At 56.3% G+C, this 19,422-nt stretch overlaps 5 protein-coding genes across 5 annotated transcripts; 3 read left to right on the top strand and 2 right to left on the bottom strand.

Annotated features, from left to right (window-relative positions):
* Positions 1-3,616: 3,616 nt before the first annotated feature.
* SPBR_02842 (uncharacterized protein) lies at positions 3,617-4,942 on the top strand (the record flags this gene model as incomplete). The annotated part of the gene is made up of 2 exons (XM_040761145.1): positions 3,617-4,254; positions 4,318-4,942. The coding sequence occupies 2 exons, from the start codon at positions 3,617-3,619 to the stop codon at positions 4,940-4,942; spliced, it is 1,263 nt and encodes a 420-aa protein (XP_040620548.1).
* A 615-nt stretch (positions 4,943-5,557) lies between these two features.
* On the bottom strand, positions 5,558-6,789 carry SPBR_02897 (uncharacterized protein; the record flags this gene model as incomplete). The annotated part of the gene is made up of 2 exons (XM_040761200.1): positions 5,558-5,622; positions 5,688-6,789. The coding sequence occupies 2 exons, from the start codon at positions 6,787-6,789 to the stop codon at positions 5,558-5,560; spliced, it is 1,167 nt and encodes a 388-aa protein (XP_040620547.1).
* Positions 6,790-9,358: 2,569 nt separating this feature from the next.
* Positions 9,359-11,155, top strand: SPBR_02600 (uncharacterized protein; the record flags this gene model as incomplete). The annotated part of the gene is made up of 2 exons (XM_040760903.1): positions 9,359-10,959; positions 11,041-11,155. 2 exons carry the CDS (start codon positions 9,359-9,361, stop codon positions 11,153-11,155), a joined length of 1,716 nt encoding a protein of 571 aa, XP_040620546.1.
* A 2,143-nt stretch (positions 11,156-13,298) lies between these two features.
* Positions 13,299-15,388, top strand: SPBR_02477 (MFS drug transporter; the record flags this gene model as incomplete). The annotated part of the gene is made up of 3 exons (XM_040760780.1): positions 13,299-13,604; positions 13,707-14,166; positions 14,235-15,388. The coding sequence occupies 3 exons, from the start codon at positions 13,299-13,301 to the stop codon at positions 15,386-15,388; spliced, it is 1,920 nt and encodes a 639-aa protein (XP_040620545.1).
* A 494-nt stretch (positions 15,389-15,882) lies between these two features.
* On the bottom strand, positions 15,883-18,506 carry SPBR_02355 (fungal transcriptional regulatory protein; the record flags this gene model as incomplete). Its single annotated transcript, XM_040760658.1, has 2 exons — positions 15,883-16,668; positions 16,788-18,506. The coding sequence occupies 2 exons, from the start codon at positions 18,504-18,506 to the stop codon at positions 15,883-15,885; spliced, it is 2,505 nt and encodes an 834-aa protein (XP_040620544.1).
* Between the last annotated feature and the right edge of the window lie 916 nt (positions 18,507-19,422).

The following is a 19,422-nucleotide window of genomic DNA, read 5'->3' as shown; positions in this document are numbered from 1 at the left end:
TATATTCGGGACATTAGGGAAAAAAAGGCGGCATGTTTCTCGTTATTATTTTCAGCCTCATTTCGCTAAGGATGTGTTTTGGTTCGGGGCGGTTTTCCGATGGAGTTGACCCCAGTGTCATTTTTGGATTTTCAAACGATGCCATTTTGCGTCGGTGTCTTGCCTCTGCTGTCTGGTTTCTTTCTGTCGTTGTCTTCCTTCATCGGTCGCGGTGTCCGAGCAGTGGATGTATCATGGTTATCCGACATATTTAACAACAATTACCATAGGAGCTACAAAGCATCGACATCGGTCACTGCACGAGACCCAGACGCGCAAAGCGAAGCGGCGAACGCGTGTGAAAGGAGAGTCCGTGTGCCACACAGAAACCCACCCCTCATTTTTGCACACGAGGACGCGAGCGGCGGATACGCTTCCCCGGTGGCCCGCGCTTTTTTCAATGTGACATGTCTGCAGATTGAGGTCAATGCCCATTTTGGTAAATGTAGCGCGGCCTGACAAAAAAAAAAAAAAAAAAAAAAAAAAAAGAGACTGAGGAAGGACATTGTGAAACCAACTCTTGCTAGGATTACTACTCCTCTTCAAGAAGGGATATTTGTGGCGTAAGTGCTTCGTATTAGGCATGCTCCATGCTCCATACTCCCTGTCTCCCTGTACTGCCTGCCACTCGACATATGCTCTGCATCAGCAAAGGACTCATCACGGGACTAGCAGCTTGCAAGTGGCTAGCGGAGTTGTCTTCTTCTTTTGGCCAGATACATGAGTAGAGCAAGTCTGTGCAAGAGGCCAGGCCCGTGCACAAGCAACGGTGTACCACAGTAATTCGTATGCAGAGTGACTGAAGCGGCACGGGCAAAGAGGGAGACGGTGAAGATCATATGGACTGCCAGAGTGCCGTGCCCACAAGTGCATGTGAGAGCTGTCAGTCTGCACATGCTCAGAAATACGACGTGGACGTTGTATGCGATCGGGATCGAGGACGTTGCAAAAGTTTCCACACCAAGACGAGCCAGAGGACGAACGCCTGTCCTTTTCTCCGACTTGAACGACGTGTGGGGATAGTTGTTTGTTTTCAGGATTAAAATGCGATGCACGATACGAAAATAGCGAGGTGCTTGACGCGGTCAGTCGCTGGCCATTCAACGATGGCTCACGTCTTATAGACAGATCTGTCGTGAAACGGCCAGAGCAGAGACCCATTGATTGCATGCAGCGACATAAGGGCAGTGCTGAGAAAACAAAACGAGACCATCTTCTGCTGATGTTTGTGCGTCGCGTATTTATTCACGATCTCCGAAACAAGTCTCTGCAAAAAAGCTTGCATTCAGATGGATGGAACGAACTAAGCATTGAGCTGCATATGCAGGGGTGCTTTGGCCCCTTTTATTTTTGCGACCTTCAATGTTGGACTCTGTACGAAGTACAACACACATGTTTGCATGGCGTTCTCATGCCCTGGACGCTGTTCTTTCGACGTCGCATGCAGGCACGGTCTCCTGTTCAACGGTTGTCAAAACGCTGCGGCGCAGAAAAGTCCCTTGGACAATCCCTGCAAGACTCTTCACCGGTGCTCCACTCATTGTCCCCCCCTCCTTTGCAGCTCTGGGTCCCGACAAGCCTCGTTGGCCAAGACTGGCTTTGTTTTGCGCCCTCTGCAACTTCAACGTCCGAGCACCTCAGCACCAGACAGGCGGCCCTACGCCCCCAGACTGGCATTGTCTGAGCACACGGACCGCGGTGGGCGGCGTGCAGCTGCTGCTGTCCAACCAAACAGCGGCAAGGGACGTGGCTGTGGAGACCGGTGACAGGGCCGATCCTGGCTGAGGAACTGGGCAGGCAAATGCGGATGGCCACACTCGCGTTGGTAACAACACACACAAAGCTGTTCGTGGTCTGTCTGCTGTGCCGGTTTTCAAGCGGCAAAATGACGACGTACGTGCGTCGGTGAAATTGATCGCAGGTCATAGCAGAGTCTATTTGATGTTTTGTACGGAGTATATCCGCCATGAACCGTGCAATATCTTGGCATGAACTTCTCATGAACTGGGTCCGTCCCTCTCAGCCAGACTCGACCTGTTCCCCGTTTCATGTCTGTCGTCCATCCTCGAAAAGGAAAAGACGATGAGAGGATCGTCGTTCCCCATCTAGGCCTCGCTGAGTCCGTAAACGACCAGGGTAATAAATGTTAAATATAGCGGAGTACATACGGTCTCGCGCAGCAAAACAGTGGCATACCTCTTTGGGATTTTACTTCTTGTATTTGTACACCCGTTTAACTAGAACAGGTACCACAGGGGATTGCTTGCCCCCTGCACTCTGTATTCGTACTAACATTTAATGCCCCTGCGAAGAAGTGTCTCCTCTTCCCGTATCCTCCACAAATGGATACCTCCTCGTCTGGCTCGATTTAGACGCCGTTTGTTGAGCTTAAACAATATGGAGCACGCAGCACAACATACAGGGGGAGGACAGGGCGACAAATAGCTGCATGTGCAACATTGTCTTCACATAGACGCTGGAGAAGGACGAAGTCTTTGCAGAAACTCACAAACGAGCAAAACCTTGCGCGACTGTACGTGCTTTCGTAACCGAGCCCTCCATGAAATAGCGCCGGCTTCGTTAAGACGGCCACTATCGGAGCTAGCTCCAGACTATTTGTGCCAAGGTCGAGGGGAATCGACCGAAAGGGGCGGACAAGCTCAAAGTAAACAAGTGGGAGAAAGAATAAAATAAATATCAAAACTGAACAAAAGTAAGAAAATGCAGATCCAAAATCAAAGGAACAAGTCAATATCTGGGGTATGCGCTCATTCTACTACTATACGATGTATTGCGTTGCTCGACCCGTGTCGACATTGACAAACGGTTCGTCCTGCTGTGAAGAGACTTTCGCTCAGCCAGCCTCTGTTTCCCCAGACCGAGTTTGGTGGAGACATCAACCCCTGCCGCCCCCTCCCCTGTCTTTCCCTATTTCCCCACCCTCCCTCCATTTTGTTCTGATTAACGAGTCGTTCGTCGTTTGTGTGCGTGGTATGGAGTAATTACAAGCGTCTGTCAAGTAGTCCAGGGCAGATCTTTGACGATCCTGCCTCGACCCCCTCGAGGTCCTGATCCAACTGTCTACTTCGTAGCTCGACGCGACTCATCAAGCCGTTCTTGCTTTGTGCATCTCGCCCAGCCTCCGCCTGCTCGTCTGTGACGCTGTCCTGAGCCTCCCCAGACATTGCGGATTTCCTCGATCCATGGCATTCTCTTGTTGTCTCTTCAGTACATCGTAGTCAAGCACACGGACCGTTCCGTCGACTTCCAAAACTAGACGTCGCCCCCTGAACTTCTGTCACTTCTCCCTTTTCTTATTTCTACTGCTACTCTGCCCTTGTCTTTTTTTACCTGCTGCCTTTGGTTCCCTTTCTTTCCTCCTCTCTTTTCATTTTATATCCTGCCCGTCCTGTTTCATCGACACAGCATCAAGCATCACGACAGCAATCCGAATAGCCGGCTGTTGTCCATCTTGTCCATCTCACATCTGGTGACATTCACACGACGCGCAACTGGATGTGTCGTTTCGTTTCTGACCGTGATCGACGACCCAACCAAAGCCGGCCTCCTTCGCACCATGGCTAATGCCGACAATGCCGGACTCGACAACCGCGGGCCGTACGTCGACGCGTCGCTCTGGACACTCCAGGCGGTGGCCGGCATCTTCCTCGGCCTCCGCATCTACTGCAAAGTCTTCCGCAACCGCGGCCTCTGGTTCGACGACTACTTCCTGCTCGCCTCCTGGGTCCTGCTGGCGGTCAGCGCCTCGGCGACGAGCGCCAACGTCGCCCTCGGCTTCGGCCGCCACTTTGACGAGTTCGACCCGCGCAATCTCGAGCGCTACGGCATCTACAGCATGCTGTCCGGCTTCTTCTCCATCCTCTCGTCCGTCTTCAGCAAGACGTCCTTTGCCATTACGCTGCTGCGTCTCACCGACGGCTGGACGAAGCGGCTCATCTGGGCCATTATCGTCTCGCTGCACGTCTTGATGCCCTTCAGCGCCGCGTTTCTGTTTGTCTCGTGCAGCTCGCCCGTCCAGGTGCACGGCAAGTGCTGGTCGGCCAGCGTGGCCGTCATCTACGGCATCGTCGTCGGCTCCTACTCGGCCTTTTGCGACTTGGCGCTGGCGCTGCTGCCGTGGCGCATCCTCTTGCGGTGCCGCATGTACCGGCGCGAGAAGATTGGCGTGGCCCTGGCCATGTCCATGGGGGTCTTGTGAGTACTCTTGCTTGTGATGCAACAGAACCTTTGTCATTCTGGCCCCATCTAACAGCGTAGTGCCTGCGCAACGGGCATCGCCAAGTCCGCCATGATCCCGAGCCTGGGCAACCCCGACTTCACGTACAAGGGCGCCCCCTTTGTTGTCTGGGGCTTCGCCGAGTGCGCCGTGTCCATCATGGCCGCCTCGATCCCGGCCCTGCGCGTTCTCGCCACCGAGATCCGCGGCGCCTCTACGTTTATCCAGCGCATGGCCCCCTCGCTGCGCATGTCGGGGACCGTCCCTGCCTCCAAGCGGCCCGACAACGACAGCTGCAACAACACGCCCGTCTCCGTGTCGCCGGGGCTGGACCTGGAGAACGGACCTGCTCCGGCCAACACCCGCGCAGACGCCCCTGCCAGCGTCAACGGTCGACGCAACCGGGGACCGCCGCCGCCCTATGGCTATGGCTTCCGGGGCAGCGGCTCGGCCGGCCTGTCCTTTCCATCACGGGCCGCGTCTTCCTCGCATTCGCGAACGACGCCGGCGTCGTCGGCGCTGCCCAGCGGCATCAGCAACAAGCCGGGTCTGTCCAAAGCCGGAGGGGCCGTGATCGGGACGATCAACTTGGACGATACCGTCAGCGAGGACGACATCGAGATGCACTCTCGACGGCACTCGTACAGTATGCAAAATGTGTCATGAGACGGGCTGCCAAGCAGCCATGTCCCCCTTTTCTTTCTTTTCATTTCTGCATTCTCTCATTCCTTGTTCAAGTTTTACACATTAGCAGGCAACTCGTGGGTAGGATCTCTGTTTTGGGTTTTCTGTGTGGGACACAAATGGGTTGCGTTTGTTTCATTGGCGTGAAGTGGGACACAGGCATGCTTCTGCATTCTTGTTTACGATTTTATGTAGTCTATTTCTGGGATGGCACGTCTTCATCTGGGCCACAGATCACATTTATCTGTGAGCGAAGATACGAAACAAAAAAAAGGGTCAGCGAGCATGGATTTGGGACAGCCGATTGGCTTCAAATTCCCAATCAGGAGGCGATATTGTTTTCAAGGCGTTTCTCTATCTTTGGGCATAATTGGTTTAATTCAGAACCTATCAATCAGACTTTTGGAGAATCTATTCAACTGCATATCTAGCAATGTCTACTCCGTCTGGCGTGTATGTAGTTCTGTCGCCCCTTCTCACCAGAATTATCTACATCTACGCACTCGCCTCGGCTGACAACGGATGGACATGTTCGCTGTACATATAATTAGGCCCGTCTTTCCATCCCCTCCCCGGCCTCTATTATTAACGTAAATGTTACAACGACTCAGCCAGATCATCCAGCCACGTCGTTACCGTCTCGGCCACTTCTTCACCATGCCCTGAAGCGTACGTCAGTATCAATGATCTTCTCGTCCAAGACGATCAGCACAGCAACTGCACTTACAAATGCAAAAGTCGTGCGGCCATCCGCGCTCGTCTAGCACGATCTGCGTCCGGCTTGCCGCGTGCGCGTTCCGCCGCGCAATGAATTCGTCGCGCACGCCGTTGTCCACCCAGTGGTCGTCTTCGCCAAACAGGATGACGAATTTGGGCCGCGCGTGCTTGCCGTTGTCTCCCCGTTCGCCGTATTCGTCACCACCAGCAGCTGCTACTTCCCACAGCTCGTCTTCCCACTCATCGGGACCAATCTTCTGCAGCTCGTCTCGCCCCAGGAACAGAGCCTGGCGGACGCCGCCGCGGCTGGTCAGAAACCGCAGCGTGGCGGCCGCTGCATGCGGTGGGAAACGCAGCACATAGTGCACGACGGCCGCAAGCAGCCACACCGGCAGCAGCCACCAGACGACGGCCTGGGCGAGCACGTCGGCCCAGGCGGACACGACGGGTGTGGTCAGAAGGACGCGCTCGAGCTTCTGGCCGCGTTTCGACAGAGCCAGATGGTTGAGCGTGGCGAACAGCAAAACGCCCAGCCGCAGGTTGAGGTGCCCGGTGCCGCCGACGGGCACGACCTTGTCCGATTCGGATGGCGAGTGCGTCTTTTGGTGGTTGCGGTGGCCTCTGCGACGGCCTTTCGGGTGGGCGGCCTGCTGCCGGCGAAACACATCAAGGGCAATGTAGCTGCCGACCGAGTGGCCCATCAGCACCACCTCGTCAAACGCGGTGCCGTGCCGTGGCCCGCCCTGGGCCCCTACGTCGACGCGTGCGTTTGCCACCGTGTCCCAGACGGCACGGGTCTGCGTGTCCAGGTCGAACGGGCCGGGCCCGTAGGAGCCACCGCCGTCGTCGCCGTCATCGAAGCCCAGCAAGTTGCGGCCCAGAAGGTGGAAACGCAGATCGTCGCGGCCACCGCTGCTTGCTCGCTTCGTGTCCTCCACCTCGTCGAGACGGGCCCGCAATGTCGACAGAAACGGCTCGTAGTAGTCGATGAAACCCGGGTTGCCCGGCACGAAATAGACGAGGCAGTGCTTCGTCGCTGCTGTGGGCGGCGGCGGCGGCGGACTGCCTCGGCCGCGCGTCGGCCGCGATGGATACGACAGCCAGACCGGCATCCCTGGAGTCGTCGATCGTCAGATTGTTCCTGTATCGACAGTGGCTGGTGGGTGGGAAGAGCGTTGCCGACAAGAGGGGGGTTGCATTTTCACCATTTTCTCGTTTCTCAGTCAGCTACCCGACGGCAGGCGAATTAACTACATGTGCCGCCCATAGCACCTCCCCGCCCCGCCCGGCGCGCCGCAAGCCTCGGCCCTGATATAGCGGCCCGCTAGCGCAGTTTTGTGGACCCAAAGTACCGTACGAAGTACAGCTAATTACATCATGGTCCTACCAATCCCGCCGCACGCGGTCTTGCCATTGGATAGACGACAGGCGGTCAATGTGCTGGGTTGAGAATCGAGGTCTGCCGTAAAAAAGAAACATAGAAATGCAGTTTACCCGTATCACACAACCAAGGGACAGTTGCGATAAATGGAGGACAAATTCAATGAGAACAGCATTATCTGGAAAGGTAAAGTAAAACAAAACCAAGAAAAAAAGGAGAAGGAGGAGAAGGAGGAGAAGGAGGAGAACGAAGAGAAGGAAGGGTATTCCGTCCTTGAGATACCAAAAAGACTGGGACCAAAATTCTCCGAGACGTCAACTCTGCAGATCCGACAGCAGACGGCAATGCAAGTCACTCTGGGAAAAGAGACAAGAAAATCGCAAGACCAGAGAATGCGAGGCCTTGCGGATCTGTCTGGGTACGTTTTTAGGACTTTGTAGTCTGGTCAAAGCTTCTTTGCCTCGACAGGGGGCCATCGTCGCAATCATGATGTGGACACGGCTCCGACGGGGCTCAAGGTCGGTAAACTATGGAAACTGTGGAAACCGTGGACATCGGAGACGATATTTCTGATTTTGGCTAAATCGATGGGATGAAAGTCATTCTTTGCTTTTCTTTGCTTCCGAGAATGGGTTTCTTTGCCTGTGCCGTGGTGAGACGCTGTCCCCTGTCAGCTTTTTCGATGTGGGCTGCGGTAGTATTGGCTGAGAGCCGTGTCAACTTTGACGTTCAACACAATCATCAAGACACGATTCACCACCACGTCGTATATTTCTATTAATAATTTGCAAGTAGATACTCCAACAGCATACCTGTTCGTGCACTTGCCACAGAAAAGCTGGTGCACTCACGGACAAGACTTATGTGCTGTTCGAGCAGCAGGGGTTAGGAATTTCGTCTTTGTCTCGCCTGTCTGCACGGTCTGGTCTATTCGTCTCCCGAATTATGCGGGGGCTCCCAAATCGTACCAATGATCGCCAGGACGAGACGATGGATCGCCCGCCGCGCCAGCCCAGACAGCAATCGTCAAAGACAGCAGACAAATAAGGAGAGAGAGGAGAAGTCCGCGCTGCCAAACGACCGGCAGCCGTGTTACAGAACATTGCAGTCTGAAGGGCGAAGGAAGGAGGAAGGAACCTCTGGGGTAAAGAGTCGTACAATGCACAGCACAACATATAACCCATACATCGCCAACGGCTACAGCATGAACAGGGTGGGTCCCATGCCGGCTTGCTTCGATTGTACCGCTGGCCAGCCAGTGTCGTCCAGTCTTTTGGTCTTTTGCCTATTTCCAATGTGGAACGAGGATGGAACAAGGCGAGGCCGCGCAGGGCTGTCGTCGTGAACTCGTCCGCCCTGTCCCCTTGTGTGTCTGTATCCTGTTGCTTCTGGTCGTTACGGCGGCCAATGGTATGCCCCAATCCTTCGTGTTGGCGGTTGCGTGCTTCTCGAGGCTGTCCCCATACTCCTCCCGAACATGTTCAGTTCCAGGTGATGCCGCACACACATTGCTATTCACGCCGTCCTACATCGGTTGTCTCTGAGGGTGTACCTTGATCAACACAGGTCACATCAAACACCAGTACTCCATCCTCCCCCCACGGCGCCTATCCCGAAGACGAGGCCTTCTCTTTTTCGACTTTGCCTTTTTCTCTCTCTTTTCTTCTTGGGCACTACTGTGATATCTCTTGGCACAGTGCCAAGCTCACCGGAGATTTTTTGTAGAAAACAAGCTTGTTTCCCCCCTCCCGGTCTCTCCTCTCATTTCCTGTTCTTTCCTTCTTTCGCCTTTCGTCCTTGTCGCCTTTCCATTGAAAGTGGACTCGTCGTCTCCTGTCCTTTTCGTTTTTCTACTTCCACTCGTCATCCCCAGTCCCGCTTGTCGACCTCGTCTTCATCGTCACATCGCCAACTCTCTTCAGCCTTGTGCTTGCTCACGGTAGAACTCTCAAGACTATGTCCTAATACAAGCACCTCTACCATCTCTTCCTCCTCCTTTCTTCTTTTCTTTAGCCTCCCCTGGCCTTGGGAGCACCTTGTTTGCCTTCTATTTATTTTTAATGCTCGCATTTTAACATTTAACATTCTTTCAACAACATTGCCGTCAATGTGATCGATACCGACACCGACATTCTCCTTCTCTTCTCCTTCGCCCCAGCCGGTCGTTACTTTATAGATTTTAACACTTTTTAATTAGTTGCTTTTGTGGCTGCGGCTCCACAGGACAGATACAGCTCTCGCAGGACGACCTTTATTCTTTTCATCGTATCTTGTCCGCCAACCGCGCTCTCACGCCCATCATGGGGCACACCGGTCCGCTTGCCTTTCATTCGGGGGCATTCGACCAAACACCCAACATCTACGACTCGGAAGACGCCCGCGGAACCATTTCGCCTCTGCCACCGGTCCTCGTTCATGGCCTCGGGGCCGTTGCCACCTTTGGCTTTGCTTCGTTCCTGACCAGCCTCACCCTCTTCCTCTACCTCACCTACAAGCTCATCCGCTGGCAGCTCAACCCACCAGCGACGCCCAGCGACGAAGCCGCCCAAGCTGCGAAGCGCTTCACGCCCTCGTCCTTCCCAGAATCACCCACCACATCCGACGTCAACGGCTTCCTCGTGCCCGACTCCCACCTGTGCCCGCAAAAGGACGATGACATTGCGCCGGGCGGCCAATCGTCGTCATCCATGCAGGACGGCATCTGGAAACGGCTTCGCAAAGAGCCACCCAACCAGTTTCTCGTACTCATCTACAACTTGCTGTTTGCCGACATCCAGCAGGCGCTCGCCTTCTCGCTCAATGTGCAGTGGCTGACGTCAAACGCCGTGGCCGTCGGCACGCCCACCTGCTGGGTGCAGGGCTGGTTTGTGTCCACCGGCGATCTGGCCTCCAGTGTCTTCATCACGGCCATTGCGATGCACACGTATCTCGGGGTTGTGCGCGGCTACCGCCTGCCGACCTGGGGCTTTTACTCGGTCCTCTTTGCCCTCTGGGGCTTTGTCTATGGCACGGCGCTGCTGGGCATCATCGTCACGAACAACGGCGAAGGCCGCGGCGGGCTGTATGTGCGCGCCGGGGCCTGGTGCTGGATCAACTCGGCCTTCCAGGACCTGCGCCTGTATCTGCATTATCTGTGGATCTTCTTGGCGCTCGCCCTGACGTCCATCATCTATCTGGTCATCTTCCTGCACCTGCACCGCCACAGCAAGCACTCGCAGACGTGCTGCCTGGCCCAGAGCCACGGCGAGCACTACCCGAACCCGGACCCCAACGGGGCGGCAGCCGCCGGCATTCTCTCGTCGTCGGCGTCGGTGGTCAGCGGCTCTGCGTCCGCCCACAAGGCCGCCTCCGCAACCCCGCCCATGCCCAGCTCGCCCCGGTCGACCATGACGGACATGAGCGCCAAGCGCCTGCCGCCCATCCCCAGCTCGGCGCGCCACCCGACCTTTTTGCTCTACCCGCTCATCTACGTGCTCTGCACCATGCCCCTCGCCGCCGGCCGCATCGCCTCCATGGCCGGCCACGACGTCAGCCTCGCGTACTTTTGCTTCGCCGGCGCCATGATCGCCTCGGCCGGCTGGCTCGACGTCGCCCTGTACTCGTCGACGCGCCGCTCCATTGTCTTTTCGGGCGAGGCCCCGCCGAGCCAGGACACCGGCCTGGAGACCTTTGCCTTTATGCGCACCCCCGTCGGTCGCAAGTTTGGCAACGTCGTCTTTGTCTCGGGCGGCGACGGCTCCGACAACAAGTGCCACGAGGGCAAGCGGTGGCGCCGCTGGAACGACAAGGTCGTCGCGGGCGCGCGCCTGCGCAGCCTTCGGAGCGGCGACGCAAAGAACACCAGCCAGCCGTCGCTCAAGGGCTTCGGCTCGGGCGCCGGCGAGATTATGGGCATGGCCATGTACGTGCACCCGCTTCCTTTTTCCCGTGACTCTTCTCTTCCACGCTGCACTTACAGACCTTGCACACTGCTAACGAACAGACAATGCGACACGGTCACGAGCGTGACGGTCGAGGTCGAGGACAAGGGCAGTGACACGGCCAGCCTCAGCAGCCGGAACGGCAGCATCATCAGCAACGTACCGGGCCGGAGATAGTAGCGTGACGACGGAATAGCGCAACCTTTGGTGAGATAAACCCGAATGGAACGTGCTTGGGGCGATTCCCTCTGTCATTGGGACGGGGATAGGAGGTTATCGGCATCTACGGGCTCCGGTTTTTATGTTTCTTCTTTCTCTAGTCTGCTTTTCATTTTCGTTTTCGTCTTCTTAGAGCTCTGATGAGCGGCAGCCCCCTTTGTCTACAGCATAGGCACGGTGTACGATATACCCCATTTGATTTTCTTATATAGCCTTTCTTATAAATCCGTTTCCATTAAAAGCTGCTTTCTCGCTTTTTTACAAGTGGGCAATCCCCTGTAGTCCATCATCTAGTGACATGAGACGAAGGTTGCTGTGAGAGTCACCAGAGTTAATAAACTGTTATTTGAAAGAATCAAACATATTGTAGACACCGGCGAGACGCAGTATTACCACGCAGAGTGCCGTATCAGCCGATAGGGATCAGTCAGATGTAGTCTGCCGGTCCTTGTTCTCTCATTCCATGCCGCCCGGCGTTAGGCGACCTTGGCCCCGATGTCCTATGGCCTGCCACGCGGCATCGGCGTTTGTAAAGGCAGCACTCCGACGTTTTGTTGATGCCAATATGTTGATGACGAAGGAATGGGCATTCAACAATAAAATCGTAAGCATGCTCACGAGCTAATACAAGGGCCTTTTTTTCTTTTTCTCTTTTTTTCTTCTTTGCTTCTTTCTTTTTTACTTTGACTGTAAAACTGACCACATGCTGTCTGATGTTATGATTATTTATTTCCCTCTTACACCAACTGCCTGTATACCACACGTGCCGTATCGTTTGCAAGACAACTTGTAAAACATATCTCGGACGGCCTGATGTTTAAGTGACAAACTTGGCAGACGTCGGTCCTTTTTAATGTAATACTAGTGGCGTCGGCTTTTATCGCGTCCTTTCCGAATCGGGAACTTGTCCGTGCCACGGCCATCGGCACAACAGCAATATGAATGCCAGCAGTGTGAGACCGCGCACGCTTCGACGATGCATCGGGTCAGGCTCGGACAATACAGTCCAGCAGACAACGCACGTCGACGTGTCGGGTTGTTGTTGTTTTGGCGTTTCCCTCAAACACTCCATGCTCGCAGAGCTTACCCGAGCGCCGAGCCGACACATTTCCAGATCACGTGCACAAGGCTTCGTCTGAACCTGAAAGACGAACGGGGGCAAGCAAGAGAGGACTAGCGGCACCGCTTGAGCGCCGAGCACCGAGACGCAGGCTGTCGTTCCCCACCCCTGCGCTTTCCCCTTTCAGCTTCGGCCCTAGGAGCGCTCCGTAGCTCCTGCCGAGTCTGGACAGATCTTTGGTGTATTGCAGGAAAGAGCAGAGAGCCAAACTCCGAAGTGCTTTCCACGCGCAAGCCTAGCTGTTTCCGTTTCCAAACGCCCACCAGACCAGCCTCGTTCCACCTTCCCTTTGTGCCTCTCCCAATCTCGTCTCTGTCGATGTGGGAAAATTAGGCGACAATACAAAGATCGGCGAAAGGTTCCAACGCAGCAGTCGAAGCATGCGTCTGCCCTCCGTTCGGCTGAGCAAAAGCCCCGGGCGACAGAGTGCGAAAGGGGTCGCGACGTGTCGACTACCGGCCACCGGTCCACGCCGATCGAGGGGCGCTTGTTTTCACTGTCTGCTATAAGTGCCGATCTTTGCTTTCTTTTTTTCTGCTCTTCTTCCTTTCGCCTGTTTCTTCTGCTTTGCGCTCTGCGTCGTACTCCTATTTTCTTCTCCGCTCCCCCTTTGGCCCACCCCCCTGTCGTCGCGACCTGTTGCCGATCACAGGGCAAAATTGGCCTGGCCTTTCCAGTGCACGCCATATTAAACCTAGCCAACGTCCGCCTTCCGCATCCCCTTTAGCTCGTTCTTCTGCCTTGGCTTTTTCCACCCGTCGTCTTTCTCTCCATCGCCCTCCAATCCACCATCTCTATCCGTGCCACCCTCGTCGACCACAGTCGACTGCTGTCGACGGCGTTCAAGCTTTTCGCCGGCCCTTTTTGCGCAGATTGCCGGCCACGTTGCTACCGTCCCGGTATTAGGTTTAGGTATTATCAGTATCGCTACGGTACTCTCGCCGCGGTTCGCATAACGTTACGCCTCTTGCGCAGCCATCGATGGCTGAGACAACAACGCCTGCCCCTGGGCAGGACGCGCAGCCGCGTGACATCGAGACCGACGCTGCTACAATTGCGGCAGCGCCGACAATAGGCGCGCATACGGACGACGACGAGAAGAGCACGCCCCGGGCCGGCTCTGCCACGGAAACGGACGCGCCAGTTGCCCCGGCCCATGGCAACTCCGACGACACACTGGCCGGTCCTGGGGCCTCCACAGAAGAAGCACCGGCCAGCGCACCGCCAGCCGGCCAGGCCGACAAGCGAGCGAAAGCTCAGATTGTCCTGTTGATGTCCGCACTTTGTGTATGTGTTGCTGCCGTGCCAAGACCTTAGATTTAGATTTAGTTTCCTATTGTATTTCTTTTCGTCCGTTTTTCTGCGCGCCTTGACTGACCCCCCCGGCAGATGTCCGTGTTCCTGGCGGCCCTCGACATGACCATCATCACCACGGCCCTCCCTACCATTGCCGAGGCCTTTGGCTCGTCCGCTGGCTTTGTCTGGGTCGGTTCGGCCTTCATGCTGGGGTCCGCTGCTTCTACGGCCGGCTGGGGCAAGTTCAGCGACATTTGGGGCCGCAAGCCCGTCCTGCTGACCGCCAACCTCATCTTCATCCTCGGCTGCGCCCTCTGCGGCGCCGCCAACTCTCTGACCATGCTCATCGCCGGCCGTGCCGTCCAGGGTATCGGTGCCGGTGGCCTGCTCACGCTCGTCAACATCATCATTGGCGACCTCTTCTCCGCCCGTGAGCGCGGCAAGTACTATGGCGTTATCGGCATGGTGTGGGCGACGGCCAGTGCCCTCGGCCCCGTTGTCGGCGGTGCCTTGACCAGCAATGTCTCGTGGCGCTGGTGCTTCTACATCAACTGTACGTCTTGGTGCTGCCCTTCGGAACCTTTCTTGCTTTTATTTTTGGCACCCTACTAATGGTCGCAGTGCCCATCTCTGGTACCGCACTCTTCATCATTTTCTTCACCCTCAAGCTGCCCACACCCCATACGCCTCTGTTGACCGGCCTCAAGACCATCGACTGGCTCGGCACTCTCACGATTACGGGCGGCACCCTCATGCTGCTGATGGGCCTGCAGTTCGGCGGCACCTCCTACCCCTGGAACTCAGCCATTGTCATCTGCCTCATTGTTTTCGGCGTCGTCACCATCGGCCTGTTCGTTGCCATCGAGCACTGGGTCGCCAAGTATCCCGTCGTTCCTACCCACATGTACAAGAGCCGCTCCAACCTGGCCTGTCTGCTGGTCTGCCTGTTCCACGGCTTGACCTTCACCCAGGCCACCTACTTTATGCCGACCTACTTCCAGGCCGTGCTCGGCGCGACGCCTCTTCTCTCGGGCGTCTATCTGCTGGCCATGAGCTTTGGTGTCTCTGTCTGTGCCGCGTCCAGCGGCATCTACCTCAAGAAGACCGGCCGCTACATGGACCTCATCTTTGCTGGCTTCTTGTTTTCCATCCTCGGCGCGGGTCTTCTGATTGACTTGCCCACCAGCCAGCACGCGCCCACGTTCTCGTCGTCCTGGGCCCGTATCATCATGTACCAGGGCATCATTGGCGTTGGCACAGGTCTCATGTTCCAGCCGCCCCTCGTCGCCCTCCAGAGCAACGTGCCGCCTCAGAACAATGCCTCTGCCACGGCCTCTTTTGCTCTCGTCCGCAGCATGTCCTCCGCCATCGCCGTCGTCATCGGCTCCACCGTCTTTGCCAACAAGATGACCTCCCAGTACGACACCATCCTCGCCGCTGTCGGCGGCAACACCGCCATTGCCGACGAACTCACCGGCGCCAACGCCCAGGCCAACCTGTTTCTCGTCGACGCCCTGCCCGCGGCCGCCCAGACCGCCGTGCGTCTTGCGCTCTACAAGGCGATCCAGGCCATTTGGTTCGAGCTCGTCGCCTTTGCAGGCGCCGGTCTGCTGGCCAGTTTCTTGATCCGCAAGAAGGCTCTGCGGGTGTCGCACGAGACGGTCAAGACGGGCATCGAGGGCGAGGAAGAGCGCCGGCGCATTGCCCTCGCCAAGAAGGCGGAGCAGAAACAGAAGGCCGCCAAGAAGACGGTGGGCGAAGGTGAAGGTGTGTAAAACAGCACCGACGATCTCTTACCGCGGCATACTTTCGCATCATTTGGCGTATACTTTGGCATTTACTCGATTTACTCGTTTCGGAATATTTATAAAGAGGTGGGTTTCTTTCTATGTGCTGTGTTTTTGGGACCGCCTTGTTACATGGCTGTAGAGCCAACCTAGACTTTCAGGCTTTCCTTTTTCTTCTCTTTTTTGGCAGACTTTTCTCTTTCTTCTCTCCATCGTTCCATCTATCAGACTGTTTCTGCCCTCTTGATTATGGCATTAGATACAATAACAACCAATACCCACATCAAATTCTAGACGAAGTCCATGCTCTATCTATGCCGATACTAGTACACATCGAAACAAGACCCGCGGAGTGGTATCATTCCGTGAAATTAATAAAAAAGAAAAGAAAATGCAGCAAAACTCCGTAACAACGTATAGCGCACATAAACCCAAAACACCTTCGTTGCGAACGTAGCGTACACGTCGTGATTGTGAGATGCTCACATGGCCGAAAACTCAAAGAGCCGGTTCTGGATGTCCCCAAGTCCGATCCGGGGGTCCATCCAGCGGTCAATCTCGCCCGTGTCCAGCGCACTCGACAGGAACGCCTCTTCCTCGGAGGGGCTCATCGTCGACAGCATGCCGCACACGGACGTGCCGATGCCGTTCACGAGAGACGCAAAACCCTCGTCGGTCACAGAGTACGGGTCGTGCTTCCGCCGGTCCCGGTGCAGCTCGCTGTGCTTCAGAATCTCCGGCGTGATTGTGTACGGCGGCTGCACCTGGCTGGACTGCACGCAGTACCGCAGCGGCTCCAGCACGGGGTTGACGTTTGAGTTGGACTCGGCCGGGCGGCCGCTCGCCGCCGGAACAAAGTAGGCTTCGTACCACGTATGAATGATGCGCACCATGGCAATCCAGACAGACGCGATGCGGCCGCCCAGCGCCTCGAGCTCCTCGAGACGCGCAATCAGCGACTCCAGGTACTGGTAGATCTGCGTGGCCGAGTCGCCCGTCACGGTGTCGAGGAGAAGGCCGTGCATGGCGCCGCCGGGCAGGGCCGCCGAGATCTGCAGCTTGAGGAGAACGAGCACGGCATAGCCGACACGCGCATAGACGACCACAGGGGAGCCGAGCAGCTGTTCCGTGGGCGAGGCCAGGAAGATGCCAATGAGGGAGCGAGAGGCCATCAGGCAGATGCGCCGGGACGTGAGGTGGGCCTGTGTCATGGGCTTGCGGGCAGGCATGTCTTCAAAGGTCCCGGGGATGGAAACACGATACGGAGGCTTCAAGTCGGACGCGGCAAACTCATTGTAAAAGCAGGATTCATGAAGCAAACACAAGATCGTATGGTATTGAATGAGGAGAGAGTCTAAAACGAAGCGGTTAGCAAAGACGACGTTACAATATTGACGGGCTCGAAGACCAGGGCCGACGTACTGGTCAAGCAGCGGCTGTGGTCGACCCGCCACTGCTCCAATTGTCGCGTGACATTCATTAATCGAGCTTGGAAGTTCGGGTCGGCCAGGTCGGGCACCGCATCGTAGCCGTGCGTCGCCGAGCTGTCGGCGAGTGTCGCTGCACCACTGCCGTTGCGGACAACCGCCCGCAGGCCCAATACACCCGCGCTCGTGTCGACCGTTCGTTGTAGGTGAACCCAGGCCACCGTGACCGGGTCGGTCGGAGCGGCATGGGGCGATGCTTCCAGCCGCCGAAGGTACCCAGCCATGACGGGGGTGTAGGAGAGCATGGTTTGGCGATGGAAGCCAAGCGAGATGCTCGAACAGCACATGTAGCACGCCAGCAGCGTCCGCTCAAACGCCAATGGATCCTCCAAGAGACCACTGACAACGCCGCCGCCGGTGCGTCCTGTCCGAACGCGTCCCTTTTCGTGGTACTCGGATTCGATCTCGACGGCCATGGTGGCTGCCATGTGCAGATGCTGGTAGAAGCGCAGGTTGTCGAATCCGCTGACGGTCGGGTTCGAGCCATTTTGGTCAGTGCTCTGGTTGACGGCTGCCTCAGCTGTGGCATGTATGAGGCAGTTACTAGTCGGTCTTTCGAAGCTGTAAAAGTTCCAGTTCGAGGAGATCAAAAGCGCCTGGACCAGCTCCAGGGATTTCTCGCTTTGGTAGATGATGCGGTCGGCATAGACACGTAGTAGCAATGAGTCGAGCAACGTGGCTACGTCTTCCTGCCCGCCGCTGCTGTTGTCGTTCAAGTTGTGGGCGCTGCCGTCGGTGCTACCATCGGTGCTATCGTCGTCTGCGCCGGTCCCCAAGGCAGCTGTCAGGATCGACAGAAAGAGGACAGGCGTATGCTCGCGGACCAGAGTCGCCACCATGCTGATCGAAGCCTCCACGGCCGGCGTAAACTCCATCTCGCCAGACAGCGTCACCTTGGGAAACACGACAAACGGCCTCTGCGGTGCCATCACCGTGACATATCGGCGGAACAGGCGAACGGCTTTCTCCATGGACAAAATGCCGGCCGCCACAGGGTCGGCTACTAGAGGCTGTGGCTGGCTATGCAATGCCATGTTGTCGGTGGCTGCCGTCCCTGCTCTCGTCGTACTAGCAGAAGTTGGAGTTGTCGTTGTTCTTGCTGCTGCTGCGGGCGGTTGTGGTGCTTGATGTGTACCGCTGTGTGGCGTATTCGTGGAGGTGCTCAATGGCGTTGGAGTCGTAAACAAAGCAGACGGCGTGTCGGGCAGAGATTGTTGGGCCGGTGGTGGCATAGCCGTCGCAGCAGCGGCCGCCAGCGACGCTCGTGCCGAAGTCTGGGCCTGCTCGTACTCGGACACAGGCATGCCCTCTTCGGCGACGCGTCTCCGGAGCATCAGCAGCTCGCTCAGCATGCGCACCTCGCGCTCCAGCTCACGGACGCGCACGTCGGTCCGCTTCCGCTTCGTCCTCCGAGGCTCGGTGTAGACGCAGGTCGAACCCGTGTCCTTGCATCGACGGCACGCCGGCCGCTCGGAGACAGGCGGCAGGGCGACGGGTCCCGTGCTGCTGCCCTGGGGACTGCTGCTGCCGCCACTGCTCCCTGCAGCGTCGTCGGCTGGCATGCATCGCACTTTGAGGGCACGGCATAACTCGCAAGCTCGAAAACCAGTCGTCTGCATCTTGTGAGTTGTCAAGGATTCGTTCCTCTTCGTCTGCGACGAAGTAAGGTCAAATGGGGCGATGTCGCAAGCAAAAAGACATGCCACATTGAATCAGATCGTCGCTGAGAAGCCCAGGGAAGACATAGAATGACAAAGAATGACGATGTTCAGCGGAGCTGAGGAAGCGCAGAAAGGTCCCTTATCCTGTCCCGCGTAGCGTCCAACAAGGCTGAATTGCTGTTCCGAGAGTCAGAGGCTGACGAAAACTAGGGGGGAAGTTGCACCGTGTCATGCACTGAAAAGACAACGGCGGCAGTTGGTGAGCGCCGGTGCGCCGAGCTCTGGCAGGCTGAATGCCCCCTAATGCGCCCGGTCGCTCCTTCTCAGTTTGTTCACGCGTTATGGTCTTGATGCAGCCAGTTGCGCCTTCCTGGCAAAAATGCATCGCGAATGTGTTCGTTCGTTCGTTCTTTCCCTTTTCGTGCAAATTTTTCAAGTCGTTTTCCAGCATTTCACCCCCTTTTTCATGCTCTTTCTTGAAGTTGAAATTTCAGAGGCATCTGCGTCAGTCGGGTTTCTCGTCCTTTAAATTATCGCCGAGCCGACATCAGCATCAAGATAGGCGTCCGCACAGTGTGCAACCACAGTGGATGCGTCTCTATCTTTGTCGCCCAGCTCGCTGTTCGATGGGCATATCAAAGCCAGGGCTGAGCTCGTCAACGAAGACAGTTGTCGACTGATCGCATCTCGTTGCTCTATGTCTCGGATTGGACTGTTACAAGTCGAGTTTCCAAGCCCAGATAAATGGTGTCCTTCTGGCAAGCGAGCCCTTTAATCGACTTCTTCACCTGCCTCTTACTTGGCTAGTAGGAAGACTAAAGGCATTCTTGTTGTTTATCCACATACTAACAGCCTTTCCGGGGGTAGATACAGA

The sequence above is a fragment of the Sporothrix brasiliensis genome, assembly GCF_000820605.1.
Source record: "Sporothrix brasiliensis 5110 chromosome Unknown Cont17, whole genome shotgun sequence".
In the NCBI taxonomy this organism is placed as follows: Eukaryota; Fungi; Ascomycota; class Sordariomycetes; order Ophiostomatales; family Ophiostomataceae; genus Sporothrix; species Sporothrix brasiliensis.
This window is presented reverse-complemented; position numbering and strand designations above follow the sequence as displayed.